This window comes from Xenia sp. Carnegie-2017, unplaced genomic scaffold (genome assembly GCF_021976095.1).
Source record: "Xenia sp. Carnegie-2017 unplaced genomic scaffold, XeniaSp_v1 HiC_scaffold_3, whole genome shotgun sequence".
Classification (NCBI taxonomy): domain Eukaryota; kingdom Metazoa; phylum Cnidaria; class Anthozoa; order Malacalcyonacea; family Xeniidae; genus Xenia; species Xenia sp. Carnegie-2017.
The window spans coordinates 5,466,461-5,482,899 of record NW_025813493.1 but is presented as its reverse complement, the minus strand read 5'-3'; the positions used below and the strand labels follow the sequence as shown (position 1 = coordinate 5,482,899).

The following is a 16,439-nucleotide window of genomic DNA, read 5'->3' as shown; positions in this document are numbered from 1 at the left end:
AAAAAGGTTACCGAGCTTATCAAGTTAAGCGTAACGAAGTTAATAAGTCGATTAAGTCCACAAAATCTCGATTATATAAAGAAAATATTGAAATGAACAAAAATAATCCAAAAGAAATGTGAAAAATATATATCAAGGCTTTAGTGGAAATGTTCCAAAACTACCACAATTTCAACAATCAAAGATGAAATGGGCAATAACATTTACGATGTAAAATCAACAGCTAGTCAATTGAATAAATATTTCATAAAAATTGGCTCTAAATTATTAAATAAACTTCCAGAAAGTCCTAAAGATTTCTCTTATTACTTAAATCCGTTAAATTGTGGATTTCAATGTCTTACAATTTCTGATGAAATATTTTACTAAAAAAATATCAAAACTTAAAAGCAATGAGGGTGCTGGATTAGACAAAATACTGTCGAAACTTTTAAGAGATTCTGCTATTGTCATCACTCCATACCTGACCCACATTTTTAATCTATCGTTAGATAAAAGAAATTATCCTAACGATTGGAAACAGAATTGTATCTTTAGAACAAGACAGGATTGTATCTTTTGACAAACTTTGACTGAGCGAATTTATATGTCCTTATTTGATAATTGTAAATACATTATTAACTTCTACAGAAGACGTTTTAAACACTGTCTTAAACTAATAAATGTAAATGTTATTTAAGAAGTTTATAACAAAATGAACAACGTATGTTTTTATGAATTTCATACATGAAATTAATAAAAGAGCTGAAGTAATTATGGTTTTATTTTCATTTCAGTGGATTTTAGAGAGTACTTCATTCCTTTCCAACTTCTCCAAACCACACCTTTATACCCTTTATGAAAGCCATGATAATAGTAGCCGTTAAGATTGGAATCATAACAACAATTATACCACCAAGCTCCATTAGAAGCAACAGCACAGTTTCCTCCACAAGTATCATGATCCGCATCTTTTGTCGTAAACTTCATGTAATTATGCTTGGGTGTTAATGAATTCCCAGAATTTCCTGAAAATCGATAGTAGTTCTTATCATAAGTGAAGCAGGAAAAATAATGACTACAGCTTCGCATTATGATTTGTGTTTTACACGAACAGTCAAAATAAATGCCAACAGGTATAAAAATATATCAATGAAGAAGCCTTGAAAGAAAGTGCTATACATTAGACATAAATTGTCAAACAAAAGAGCAAAAGCAATTGCATATTTGGAAACTAGTCGGTATAACAATGCCGTATGTTTAGATGTTTTCTTACCTGAGTATGTTCCAAGAATTAAAGTGAAAAAAAAACTTTCATTCTTTACAGCAAAATAATCATACTCAGCATATTTTTGGTTTCCTGATGTGTCTTCCAAGTCAATACGGAGTTTATTTCGTTTTGCAGAAGTTAGTCGATATATCTTATCCAATCCAAGCCAAAATTCAGAACTAAGATTACCAAAACCTTGTTTATAGTCATTCCACCCACGATAGAAATCAACACTTCCATCTAGGCGTCTTTGAAATACAGTCCAGCCACCACCATATGAAGTCATGTCACAGTAGACATGAAAAGATCCTTGACCATCAGGATCAATTTGATAAACTCCACTTTCGTTCTTGCCATTATTTTGTACCTCACTGCAATCTTTGGCTATGGCTATTTAAATTGAAAATGTTAAAAATTCAGTTTCTCAAGGTTATGTTATGATAGGATAAACGACTGAATTTTGTAAAAAAGTGTTCTTAAGCGAATGAAATCGTTACTAGGTATTATTATTATTTGTTAAAAATTGCTTGTTTCATGTTTCACAGACTGGAAACCTACAGAACACAAGCATTGCATGTAAGATATGGATATTATTGACTACTGTGAATCACATTTAAAGTGGGGATGCTGTTTTGCTATTAACTCAATTTCAGAATATAAAGTCGATTTCATTGTAATGTGTGCTTACATGAAATTTTTTTCTGTCTGAATAGAAAATTCCAGTCTAACTCTAATAGCGTTAAATTGAATAGTAAGAAAGTCATTTGAAATCTTATTAAATCAGTAGAAATTTAATGCGATCTACTGAAAAGCGTTGTTACACATTATTTACATACATTTTTTGACCTTATTTATTGTACCTCTTAAAAATATTGCTTATTTAAGTTATTAAAGGAAGTGAATGCTTAACAGTAAAACCTAATTTTCTTACATTGAAAATTAACAAGATATGTATGAATGAGCATTATCAGTGCATACCACCCATACTAAGCGGCGGATGACTAATTGCGTGCGGCCTATAAGCTTAGAAAAATTTGTCGGACTTTAAGTGATATAACTTTTGAGGAAGTTTCCGTTTCTTATGCTCCTTTACCTTTGTTCAGTTTTGTTACTCATAGTGTAAACATTATAGAATAAATTTAAATTTCGAACGAGATAAACTCACTACTTTATGAGTTCTATACATAGAGCATTATAATAGTATATCGTACAGTTTCCAACAGGATATATTATTGAAATTTTGATCATTTATCTCATCTAGAATGGCAAAGAGTAAAAACTATGTTTAAAGAGAACAGGACTTTTAAAAACGCAGGAATGTAAGCTTCAGCCTACATAGCCTACTGACTACTGCATATTTGTCTGTTCTTGGAATAAGTTCATAAAGCAACAATCCATTGGTTCGAAGACATTTGATGTAATATTATTGAGGTGCATTCATTCTTCGAGGTCTGCAAGCATGTCTGTCAAAATGCTTTTTAAAGTTTGGGTTTACAGAATTCTTTGTTTACGAAAGCCAACCAATAATAAACTCAAGACTGTCTAACATGGTGTATCTAGGTTAGCAGGGCCATAGCTAGATTACTAACTTCAGGAGGAGTATTAAACCTAACCTTAACCCTTACCCTAACCCTAACCCTACCCCCTCCTTAATGTAGAGTAAATCAAAATGTGTTAATTGTGAAAATCAAAATATTGCCGCTGGTGCACTTCACCTTGAGTAAGCGTCGTTTCTAGCGCAGCTCACAGTTTGAGAAGGAGTATACACAAATCTAAGTACCCCAGCCCTAGCTCGCTTACGTACTTCTTGTAAATATGCTAGCATAATTACAGCGAAGGTCAAACCCAAGACAACGGCAGGAGCCAAAGACGGCCGGCCGTCGGGGTCTATTATTTAGAAATAGCGTATAATAGGGTACGTGGTAAGATGAATAATGAATCCAAAAGAGTACGTATGAAAAGACAAGAGCAAAAATAAAGAAGAGAAAGAGAGAAAAAATTGAATAATATAATAATAAGACAAAGAGAAGAACATCTTAAATTATAAACCATGCTGCTAATACAAACAGGTACGATACAATTAGAAGAATAATATTTATATATTATATAAAATCGAGATGGACACTGTTAGAGAGATTCTGCAACTATATAAACAGGGTGTTATAAGTGGAAGAGCTCTAAACTCATTCCTTGAAGCTTTTCAACCACTAGCATCTACATCAAGAAAGCGAACGAATACAGCCCACCTGAACCTCCTTCGGTACCCTGTAAGCGCAAACCTATTATGCGTAATGACGTAATGGAAAGTAGACCGGCAGTTATAGCAAATTCTGTAGGTTGGGAAGCTACATATGGAAATATGAGCGACCCAGCGTTAATACGCTATAACGCACTTCATTTTCTAAGTGCAATTCCTCCAAAAACTAAAACTCCGACGCATCCGGCGGCCGATTCACTCCCTTTGCCAACGTGAAGTGTTCTTTTTCAGTTCTAGATAATGAAGGAAAGCCTTCGGAATCATCTAGCGCTTCGTGTAGCATATCTTCATCAAACAACGGTTGAATATTCGGGTATTATGCTTTCTATAGTGAGTGTGATAATTACTCTAGCAGTTCCCATCTGTTGAACAACTAATGTTGCGTCAGTAGGTAAGTCTACATCTATAAAATCTCCATAGCTACATTCAGAGTTAATATCACCAACACGATGTGTTTTTGTTTCACTTAAGACAAGTAATTTGCTAGGAGTTTGAAGTACTCGTAGCGTTCCTGCACTTGTAATACATTTTCCACTTAATAATATTCGGTAGAATCCAGCGGTTTCGATGGTGATTGTAGAAGAATCATCTTCACCTTTTTCACACATCGCGACATTGGTCCAATCTGAACCTCTTTTTCCAGTGACTGAAGTACCAACTTGAGTGTACACATCTACTGGAATTTCTAGTCGCTTTTTGTGTTTTTCACGTCTTCTATAATGTTTTACAGGATGGGCGTGGTAGTTTTTTGCCGGACTAAGCAAAGCTTTGAGAGCCTCACGCGTAGGTTTATCTACGTCTGATTAGTTCCAAGAAGATATGACTATATTTTCAGCCCTAGAATTATCTTCTAGTTCAAATTTTGCAAAATTTTTCTCTCTATTTTGTCGTAAGTATACTTCTACTGCTCGGCGAAAGAGATCGTTTGTTGATTCAAATTCATGAACCGAAGTTTCAGCTGCGTTAGACATTTTAATGTTTGTGTGATAAGACACAACTGAAGTGATAAACACTATAAATTTAAAGTGAAAATTTTTTGTTTTAGAACTAGGAATACTCTAAATAGTGTACCTCATATCTTCGCGTCCAGTTAATGGGTATTGTACTAACATATGACATCAATTTGTTAGTGTTATCATGTACGAAACTAATACAAGGCCGCCAACTTTGTTCAAGCACAATACATCTAATATTGAGCCACTCGTTTTTAGACCGTTCAAACCAAATGCTTAATAATGCTATTTTATTATTTTCGAGTGTTTTTCCAGTAGGAAACGTTACTAAAGTTACATTTACTCCGCTCATACCTGGGGGGTAACATCCATCAGGAGAGTTCAAACCAGGTTAATCTCCTTGGTCTCCTTTAAGCCCATCAGCTCCTGCCTGTCCTTGAGGTCCTTGGCGTTCTGAAGGCCCCTGAGGACCTGTGGCTCCAGTATCTCCTTTATGCCTTTGAGGCCCTCGAGGTCACGCGTCCCCTGTAGACCCCAGCTCTCCTTTTGGACATGTTAGACCTCTAATGCCTTGTTGCCCTTGAGGTGCTTGAGTTCCCTGAGGTCCTTGAGGTCCTTGAGGCCCTTGAGTTCCTGTGCCCACGGGGGCACCATCGCTTCCATTGGTCCCATAAATTCTGTCATCTCCTCTAGGACCCTCATCACCTTTCTCTCCTTTTGGTCCTTGAAGACCCGTATCTCCTTGAGCCCCTGTACCTCCTGTACCACCTTTTTCTTCCTTTAGTCCTCTAGGACCCGTATCTCCTTGTGCCCCCGTAGCTCCTGTGTCACCTTTATCTCCCTTAACTCCTCTTAGGCCTCTAGGCCCTGGTGGTCCTGCTTTTTCAGATCCATAACCATTATCAGTTCCACCAATTGTTAATGTTGCCATTAGTTTGATGCGACGGTTAGTTTGATGCGATGTTTAGTTTGATGCGACGTTTATATACCTACTATATATAATAGAAAATTTTATTTATTAATTACTGGATTTATATTTGACCGCGAGAGAAATCTATGACAAGCCTCCAGCCAGACCCGCGATTTATTTGAAAGCTTGAGCTTCACCTTCGCGGCGTGCGCTTTCAGCAGCGGCGGCAACAGCTTCTTCTTTTTCACGCTCTAAGTTCTTATTTGTCTTTTTCATCTCTTTGAGTAGAGAGGCTACCTTGACAGCCTGTTTCTTACGCATCGGAGCGTCGAATTCATCTTGAATAACGCGTTTACGCTCGTTAAAACGCCGCATTTGATCTAGAACCTGTTCAAACTCTTCATGTGAGACTCGGCTGTCACTGAGAGCACGCGACGTAATATTACCAACAGTCATCAGAATCGTCGCTGCAGCTTGGGCTATGCGGTCGTGCTGTTTAGCTTTTTTATCAAACTTTTTACAAAGAACACGCCCAACACCTGCGATCAACCCGTCAGCGACAGCAAGAGCTTCAAGAGCGGCCCAAGCCTAGGCGCCCACACCAGATAGAGTGAGAGCAATACTTCCAAAGCGCCACCATTGGATGATGCCCGAAAGCTATTATCTGATCGTAGGCCCTACTAATTTCGGTAAAACGAACGTTTTAATTAACATGATTATGCGTTGGCTTAATTCCCCTAAATCAACGATTTACACAACAAGTCGCGACCAGGAAAAATCTCAGATTCCATCAAAGTTCTACGAAAGCATCGGCCTTGAAGAATGTGTTCAATTAAGAGAGCCTGATGATGTAATTCCAGTGGAGGAGTTGGACACTAATCCCAAGACAGTAGTCTTTGACGATATTTGGCTCGATTCAAAAAGCTTAAACCCAATCAAAGAGTATATCTCAGCAAGTAGACATAAGAATGTCACAGCCATATACTTAGCGCAAAGCTACTATGACGTCCCGAAGTATATTCGACGAAATACTGGCTGTTTTGTGCTTATGAGAGTTCTTCACCAACGTGACGTGAGATAAATTGCAGCTGACCACGCTGATGGTAGTACAAAAGAACAGCTAGCGGCGGCTTACCATGAAGCTACTGAAAAGAAGTACGACTACTTTGTAATCGATCGTACTGCAGAGGAGGTTCCTATTCGCTATCGGAAGCGTTTTGACGGAATTCTGGTAGCCCCGAAGTGGTAATCCATTCTTTGAAGACATCATTAGACTTATTCTTGTTGGCTCTTTTATATTTCTGAAGATGAGGAGTAACCACCTGCATTATAGCTTCGAAGGTTTCAGCAGACCAACCCGAGGCGTCGTATTTTTGACAAATCGAAACGAAATTTGCTATGAAGGAGGGGTAATTTAAAGGCTTTCCAGTAGAGCAAGACATATCAGCCGCCATACGGCTACCATGGTTGCATTGAATTTCGTTGAATGCAATTTTGTGTTTAGAGCAGATTTTGTACATATACGTTCTTACTTTATTAAAATGAGAGTCACGTGACTTCTCGCAAGGATCTATTGACGATTTTTCTGTACCACGTGACTCTTCATCCGATTCCTCTGTATCACTTGAAACAGGTGCTGGCAGGGTAAAATGAGGTTTATTATCTTGAGATTGTGAATCAATAGATGCTAGCACAGACTGTATTTCAGGTAGATTATAATTTTTCATTACACCATGTGGGTCGTCCATTTTTTTGTCCTATTATATAGTAAGATAAAAAACATTTATCTATCTTCATCTATCTTGAGATTGAAGTTCAAGTATGTCCAGGTCAGTTGCATCTATGAAAGAGCGCGAAAAATTAGTCCAAGAGTTTGTAAAAAACCGCCCGTAACTCAAGCGGCGCCAAGCCGATTTCAAAGTGTCTTGACAGCACGAAGGAGAATTCTTTGAAAGGGCGTCTGAACCAATTGTTAATGCTGAAAAATCTGTAGCAGAAGCTATTAACAAAAAACAAGACAAAGAAATTGAAGGGTTGCAAGAAGTCACTCAAGCGGTTGAGGACACTCAACAGCAGCTTAACCAACGGCTAGATGATCTACTCCTTTTAACAAAAGACAAACCATCTTGGAAGGCTATAGAGAATTCAAATTTGCTTGATTGGTTGGAGGCTGATGAATATATAAACGACGTAGATTTTGAAAATCTAGGAAAATCTATCTGCCCGTCTACAAGAAGAACAGCTTCTCCAGCTAACCGAGAGCTAGGTAAAAAAAAACATCGAACGTTACAATATTCTAAAAAAACAGAAGTCGCCCCAAAGGACTCTTTAAAACAACACGAACAGGAACTGGAGTGCACTATTATAATAGCCCATCAGAGCTTATCGACAGCCTTCACCTTTCCTGCAAGTCTGCAGAGGCTGATAATCACTCTCGTGAGTTGAAAAACGATATTGAAGCGATCGTAACAAAACAGCTAGACGAAAGTGCGATATCGAAAAGTTATTATCGAAAAATTAGAAATAAATACGTGCGTTAAAAATTTTCTTCGTATATATTATACAGAGCTATTGTTCATTGTTGATATAACCATAATGACTGGAGTATTAGAAGACGAAATTAGCATTGAGATAGACTCAACAAGAGCCATTGCGGCGCACAGTGGAGAAGTGAATGACCGAACAACGACAGAAATTTTGACGAGGTTGAAGGCGTTGTAAAAATATCTGCAAATAAGCATTATTAATTTTGCAAAAAGTGCAAATTCAAACCATGATTGCAATAACATTTCACGTAGTACAAAACTGGCTTCGTAAGTCTTTCGATTTTTTAAATGTGCAAACTTATTTTTTGATTTCCTGCGGTCTGATTGGCTGCGGCAGCGAGCGGCTATTTTCGATTTCTTGATGGTGCTCCAAAAGTGTTGTTTTTTTAAGCGATTTTGTTTACTATATAAATTGCAAATTTTTAAACTTTATTCAAAAGCTGCGTAAGTTTATTAAGGAAGAAGAAAATTTTTTCAGATGGTAGTTACCATAGCGAGAGTGAATTTTATCATCTAGACGAAGTGAACTTTGTAAAAAACAATCCAATTTTAGTCTCTACATCGGTGCCACATCGGTGACCTTGCAAAGCGAATTTCTTATGGAAATAGAAAATAAATGTTCTTTTTCCGTACGGTAAATAATAAATAGATGCATTACTGGAGAAAAAATTTTTCTTAACGTTCAAAAAATCTCTTATAAGAGAATAATATACGATTTGAACTGTAAAATCATTGAAATAAAATATTGTTTCGAAGATGACAAAGTTATTTTTGTAAGAAAAACACCTTTTTATGAGTTAAAGCTATCCACGCTTCGTGCAACCGGCACCAGATTTGAAAAATAATAACACCGAACTGTCTGAACTATAATAATAACATTGAACTGTCCAAAATGTAGCACGTACAGAATAATGCACCAACCTGTTGTGGGTAATGTGGTCACTGGCTTTGGTAAAACATGCAGATAGAAAAATATTGATTCTTTATAACTCTCGCCATTTGCATCAAGTGCGATCTCACAGTAATAATATCTTTCGTCTTCCTTAGTCACGTTATCAATTCTGAAGTTAATACCCAGATATCGACCGGTATCGCCAATCCATAAGTATTCGTCATTGTCCAAATCTGGTATAAAAGACTTCCGTTGCTTATTTCCACCTTTGCCAACATATATATACCATTCAAACCATGGAGGCCAGTCACACATAGCCTTACAAGTGTTGGTCGCGTTGTCACCGTCGTACACAGTTATGTTCTCCAAAGGTAGAGGAATTGGCGTCGTTATCATCATTGCTTGAAAACATAAATTTATACAACATGAACATTGAAGGCTGGCTTAATGAACGAAATAATTAACTGAAAGGCTACCTTATAATGTCTCCACCTGCATGAAGCGCAATTTTACCACGAAACAAACGTGTCTGGGGATCAAATCCCGCATTCCAACTTATCGTTGTAAATCAACTGTCTTTGGGATGTGGGGAAAAAAGATTGGGGCTAGTTTAATTGCAGGCTTTGAATGTAAGGCGGGAGGTAGCATTCCAGTTATATTCAGTTCAATGGGTTGGCTACGCCACTGGACACGACACGCCGGTACTTTAAAAGCTAATACCCAGGGCATCTGAATTTATAGCGAAAAGGCTTGATGCTCTGTTTTGAATGAGTGACAAACACAAGGAAACCCCATTACGTTTACTTGGTGCCATTGCCAGAAGATGACTGTTTTTTGGCAATTACTATGTTATGTTATGTGAACATGATGTCTGATATTGTAATGGCAAAAAATTTAAATATGATATTACAAAGAGTTTTCTATTACTTTCCAATTCCACTTGGTTCGTATTCGAAATATTTCCAGCTCTGTTCCAAACGAAACACTTGTAATATCCTTGATCTTTCATCTTTAAGTCTTTAAATTTTAACACCATTGTATGTTCTGACAATGGGTCACCGTCTGCCGTGTATCTCATAAGTTGGTCGTCTTTATACCATTTTATCTTGGGGGGTGGCCTTCCGTAAGCATCACAGGTTATGTTAATGCTATCTCCAGTATGATGGAAAAAGAAATTGGCCGAAATCTCCCATGGATCTCGAAAGACAGGTGCAACATCTGTAAAGAAACCGAGAAGTGTTTAGCATAAAAATCAAATAATACGTTTTTGTAATCTAACGTTCTTTTAAATTATTGTAAAATTATAAAATAGCCTTTTAAAAACACGGGCGCTGATGGACTGATTCATCGAATTGCTTAATAAACCTTTGTTTCTATAACTCTATATAGAAACACAAGAATTTCAGTCTCGCAAGTTGCGTGGTTTGCACATAAAGAAAATAGAAACAAATTACTTGTTCTTTAGCAACTCAAAATAGCATGGAAACGCTCGCACTTCGTGTTAATATTGTGTTCTAATTCTTAAATGAAAAAAAATTAATATTAATTGCAAGAGTACAAAAATTATCATGTAACCAGTGATAAACCCAGTATAATGCTGCTTTAGTATGAATCACGCTTTGGATAAACATTGTTTTCTGGTAGCAATATACTTGTGTGAAACAATGAATAAACCTATCACGAGGTAATAGCGTTAAATTGAATAGTAAGAAAGTCATTTGAAATTTTATTAAATCCAGTAGAAAATTAATGCCAATTATTGAAAAACGTTATTACGCATTATTTACATACATTTTTTGACCTTATTTATTGTACCTCTTAAAAATATTGCTTATTTAGGTTTTTAAAGGAAGTGAATGCTTAACAGTAAAACCTAATTTTCTTACATCGAAAGTTAACAAGATATGTATGAATGAAAATTATCAGTGCATACAACCCATACTAAGCGGCGGATGACTAATTGCGCTTGTAAGCTTAGAAAAATTTGTGGGAATTTAAGTGATATAACTTTCTTACAAAAAGTTCAGTATTTTGAGGACGTTTCCGTTTCTTATTCTATATTGCCTTTGCTTCAGTTTTGTTACTCATAGTGTAAACATTATAGAATAAATTTAAATTTCGAACGAGATAAACTCACTACTTTATGAGTTCTATGCATAGAGCATTATAATAGCATATCGTACAGTTTCCAACAGGATATATTATTGAAATTTTGATCATTTATCTCATCTAGAATGGAAAAGAGTAAAAAATATTTTTAAAGAGAACAGTACTTTTAAAAACGCGGGAATGTAAGCTTCAGCCTACATTGCCTACTGAGTAATCCGACAACGGCCATATTTGCCTGTTCTTGGAATAAGTTCATAAAGCTACAATCTATTGGTTGAAGACATTTGATGTAATATTATTGAGGTGCACTCATTCTAAGAGGTCTGGAAGCATGTCTGTCAAAATGCTTTTTAAAGTTTGGATTTACAGAATTCTTAGTTTACGAAAGCCAACCAATAATAAACACAAGACTGTCTAATATGATGTATCTAGGTTAGCAGGGCCATAGCTAGATTACTAACTTCAGGAGGAGTGTTAAACCTAACCTTAACCCTTACCCTAACCCTAACCCTACACCCTCCTTAATGTAGAGAAAATCAAAATGTGTTAATGCTAACATATGCTATTGTCATTTAGAGAACCATACACTTTCAATGTTGTGTGCTGTGGAAGTTTTAAGTGTATTGAAGCTTTTCATAAATTTATTACTGATTTCCTGCTTGATTGTATTAATAATGATGAACTTGTATATGTGGCTGTGAGCCTTATTTTTGTGGTTACATTAAAAATGTCGATGCAGCAAATTCCTTGCACTGAAGCAACAGCACAGAGAACAGATCAGGATTCTCAACAAAGAACAAAGTTTTTAAAATGCACAGAGATGCTTTTATTCATGATCGGTGATAAAAAATCTTGATAAAGACAGTAATAAATCCATACCATGGCACGAGTTACATTCTCCATAGTATCCTTCCATACACGTGCAGTTCAATGTTCCATTAATTTTACGATAGTATGTGTAGGGTCCACACAAAGGAAAGTGAAAAGTGCTTGTCGCTATATCGATCAATTAAATTAAAAATAAAATCAACCAGGGATTTTAAGCGAAACATATTCTTCCTCAAAGAACACAATTTGTCACTCAGTACCCACGTTCACGTACCCAGCAAGCAAGTTTGTTATGCAATGTTGGTATTTTTGGTGTTACGCATTTCGTAAAAACAAAAAAATTAAATAAATGTTGAAAATTTACAGAGTATAAACAAATTTGCTGGCTGTTTGGGACACTATAAAGGATATACAAAAGAAGTTAGATAATTGAAAAATGTTCAGAAAATTATCAATTCATCAGTAGTTCTCACAAAATGTGTCAAAGCTCATGTATTTTGGCATGGCTTTAAAGTAAAATGAATAAACAATTAATCTCAAAAACCATGAGAGTACTTCGTAATCGCCTCAATTTGAACAGCATGCACAAAGAAAATGAAAAGTTTCAAATCTAGTTTAATCCAAAGATGTAAAGGTTTAAACTCTCTTTTGCAATATACTGAAATTTTAAGAAATTTGATAAACATTAAGCTCACTGCACAACATGCTCAATTTGGACGTTTTTTTCTTACAATCTATTTTCATGATTGTTTTATATAAGACTGATTTCAAGCCCAAGTGATTGTTTAAATGATGTAAGAAACAATAAAGACTTAAATTTAACACCCAAGAAGTTTGATAAGAATAGACAAACGGCAAAAATGTCCAAATTAGACACTTTGCACTTTGAACTTAATGTTCATCAAATTTTTTATAATTTTGGAAGGAAGAACAACCGTTTACTAAGGCAATGTAACTTTGAACTTTTTAACGTCTTTCTTATTTATGAACATTAGCGTGGGAGTTTTTGCAAGTCTTAGATTATTATGTCAAATAGGTAAATATTTACCTACCATTTTTGTCAGGAGTGATAATGTGTATTGCTACAGCCAAATCAAGATAAGCTTCGTTTACAGGAAGAATATATTTACGTCTCGTATGTTGATCTGTTGTGTTATGGACACTAACGGCACTTCGTCCAACACTAGTCATGATATAAATGAAATTCCCAAATAATGCCATGGGACCTACTGAAGTTCCAAAATCAGTTACATTATTGGAGTAGTAATCACAAGAAAAAATATTTCCGTTTAAAACTCGCCAATAAATCTTCTCTTTAGCCATGTCAAGCGTTAGATCATGTGCTATTGACTGAAGTGAAACTGAAAGAATATGATGTTTATTTGCAGTCATGCTCCATAACCATAAGAAAAGTTCTGTATTTTCTGCCAAGAATAGATACCTTAATAAAAATATTTGTTTTGTACATTACTTTTCTCTATACGTACTGAAATACATAAACAATTGGCAAGCTAATATATGCAAGAAAAGAAAGACAGAATACTTTTTAGTTTAGACAAAGATGTTGTCAAAGTATTCAGAACTACCTTTATAAATAGACGGTTTAATGGAACATATTCATAAAATTTGATAATATAACAACATAAAGCTATTGTAACTAACAGGAAATGATCACCTTTATCATTTGAAATCTTTCTTTTAAAAGCCGAACTAAAATATATGAAGTAACTAAACGTTGCATGTGGTTCAGAACATAATAATATATGTAATATATTATTTTTATTCACATAACTTTTATAATGATTGTTATTGTTTGCGATCATTGTCAGAATGAGTAATGCTGTAGTTTGGAGTTGCTGCTGAATGAATTGTTGTGGTAACTGATAATGCTGAAAATTAGCAGATGCGTGGAATTTTTTTTCGAATTGAAAATTTGGTGTTGGTAAATGATATGCACCATTTAATGTAGATAAAAAATTAGGAAAGCTTTGTCATTTCAATTTTAAGCTTTCTTAATTTTTCAGTTTCATCTTAAATGAAAAGTAACAGCTCCTTGTATGGATCATCGTCCACAAATGTCTTTAAAAGAGCTATAGCTTCAAAAACATTGTGTTTTGTTGATACATTTTTCTGTTTGTTTGGCCAAACGATTTTTTAAAACTATCTTAACCTTCTCTTTTTAATTGTCAAATTTTTTCATTGTTTTTCTGAAAAATTAGAAAAAGATTGACACTGGAGCTAACGCTATTAGTATCATTTAAAAATGATGATTCTATCGCCATGTCATGTTCGTGTTTTAAAGAATCTTTGGATTGGACAAGCTGCAAAAACTGCTTGAAGACTATGGCCTTTATTTTATCGAAAATGTTTGATGCAACTGGCAGTTTTGATTATCATCGCAGCATATATGCATTCTCCAACACATTTCTTAAATATATTACGCATTTGAGTAACAGTAAATTCCATGTCTTCTTGTCGTTCGTTGCACCTTGCCGCGAACTCTTTAAAAACCTTCTCGTATATATTACCGTTCTTTTGGTTTTTTGCGTTTGTAAAAATTAATTTTTTCTTGTAATATGAGAACAATTAATGCCTAACATAAAGTTTTAATTAGAGCTATTGAAATAGACCAAAAGCTGTAAAATTGAATTTATACTGACGTTTCGTCCTTACTCAAGACATGTTTAGGCAAGTAATAATTTATAATTTGATTTTAAGACAAGATATTGTATTTACAAAAGGTGTTAAATTACGACTAAAGGAGGCGGTGTCAAATGGATTACATGATAAAGAAGTTGGGAAGTAAAATTTAGTGAAGTTAAGAGAGGTTAAGTGGAGTGGAACCTCCTTGCACGAAGAGTGAAGGCTTGTATTTATTGATTAGAAGTCTCACATAAATGGAGAGTTCATAGGAATCGTTACATAAGGAAATTATTTTAAAGTCGTGAATTATTTATAACATATTCAGAAAGTTCTCGCTCCACAAGGCTTTTAAGCCAATTTCTTTTTAATCACATGATTATTATTTTCTGATTCACCATCAGTGGAGCAACTACAGACCTAACGTTTGCTTAAGCTACACTAAGAAACACTGCATGAACTAAAGGTCGTGGAATGATTTTCCATTCAGGTGATTTGATTTGATGTCTGATTGAATTTATTAATGGGAAGTGTGCAGCCACCTAATTTGCAGCTCTTGACTTTTCAATATTTTCTGCCATTCAATGCAAGTTAAAAGAAGGCTTGAAAAACTATAAACTTGATGTATTGATTATGTTTTTCCAAATTGCCACATTTTTGAAAACTAAAATCCATTTTTATATTTTTCATGTAACTACGTGGGAATGTGTGTAGTTTTTTTATCTTCATTACAAAACGAAAAGTTGAAGTTTTTTACGTTCAACACATTCGGGAATATTTTAAAACTTTATTGCCATTCCGTATTGAGATTGTTGCACATCTCTTACACTGCCTCAAAAAACTATACAAAAGAGCAAAGTATAGCAACAAACAATGCTCCCAATTTGTTGAAATCTTTTGTGTCGGGCATATCATATTAAGCATATGATTACCATGGAGGCATCAAGCAAATTGCTTTTTCTGACAAAGAAAAGCCCTCTTAGGTGGCCAGCCTAAGCCAGTAATGGAATTAAATGTACAACACTAAGTTGCACAGTGAAGTTGTACTACTTTTTTGTAGGTTGTGTAAAGCCAAGGTTCTGTGAGTATTTCACTAAAGTTTTATGTGCAAAGTAATTATTTAATAATTTATTTCAGTTTCTATCACTCTGTTTTATTTCATTTAATGACTTCATCATATATAAACATTGATCCCTCCGTTTTTACCTTTTTTCTCAAAGCTCTTTGGTTGCTCAACATAAATATCGCTGTCGATTTTTGAAATTTCAGGATCTGCATGTTATTTTCTACTACATGTGTGCTGAATAATCACACGAAACGTGTTTATTATTGCAGTTGGTTTGAAATGCCTTATAGTCACGCAATAAAATTTTGCTGGCCAAATCTCTCCGAAAGACGTTGATTTTAATAAAAATCTGTCCAACTATATGATGTTTGTTTTTTTACTGCTAACAAAATACTTAATATTCGCTCCCTCGGGAAAAAGCGAGTTTTGATTTCCCTGGAAAATCGATATTTTTTTCTATTATTAAACCTTTAAATAACAAACCATAATACGGACTTATAAAATTCAACTTTTCTATTAATTTACAACACCGTCTCTAAAAACAAAAACTCTTACCTTACTTAAGAAAACCCTCCAATAGAGTGACATAGTTTATTACTTTTACCCTTACAAGTAAATAAAAAGAATTTCAATATCGCCTTACCCATGTTTTGAGTCAAATGCAATGCTGGAAAATTGTAAGCCTGGTTGAAGCCTCATAACACTTGTATTTTTCTTTTTCAAATAAATTTGGTAGATAATGTTCGTGGAGTCAATGTAAAAGATACGACGACCAATCCAGTCAACTGTAATATCATGAACAGAAACATTTTTCGCAAAAATTTCGTTTGTAGTCAAGTCAAGATTTCCCCGTTTGATGTCTTTGTCATCAATGTAGTAAAGCACATTCTCAACTACATCAATTTCTATGTCATTATAACTTGATGCATGGTTAGATTTGTTCTTACTGGAGCCATTAATAGTGCTGACATAAATATCTCCAGTAATAG

General features: G+C 34.9%; 1 protein-coding gene across 1 annotated transcript; it reads right to left on the bottom strand.

Annotated features, from left to right (window-relative positions):
- Positions 1-570: 570 nt before the first annotated feature.
- LOC124454117 (tenascin-R-like) lies at positions 571-11,145 on the bottom strand. Its single transcript, XM_047004926.1, has 5 exons — positions 11,124-11,145; positions 9,735-10,025; positions 8,837-9,208; positions 1,256-1,639; positions 571-1,007 (listed from the first exon to the last, which is right to left on the bottom strand). The coding sequence occupies exons 1-5, from the start codon at positions 11,143-11,145 to the stop codon at positions 754-756; spliced, it is 1,323 nt and encodes a 440-aa protein (XP_046860882.1). The 3' UTR covers positions 571-753.
- Positions 11,146-16,439: the final 5,294 nt, after the last annotated feature.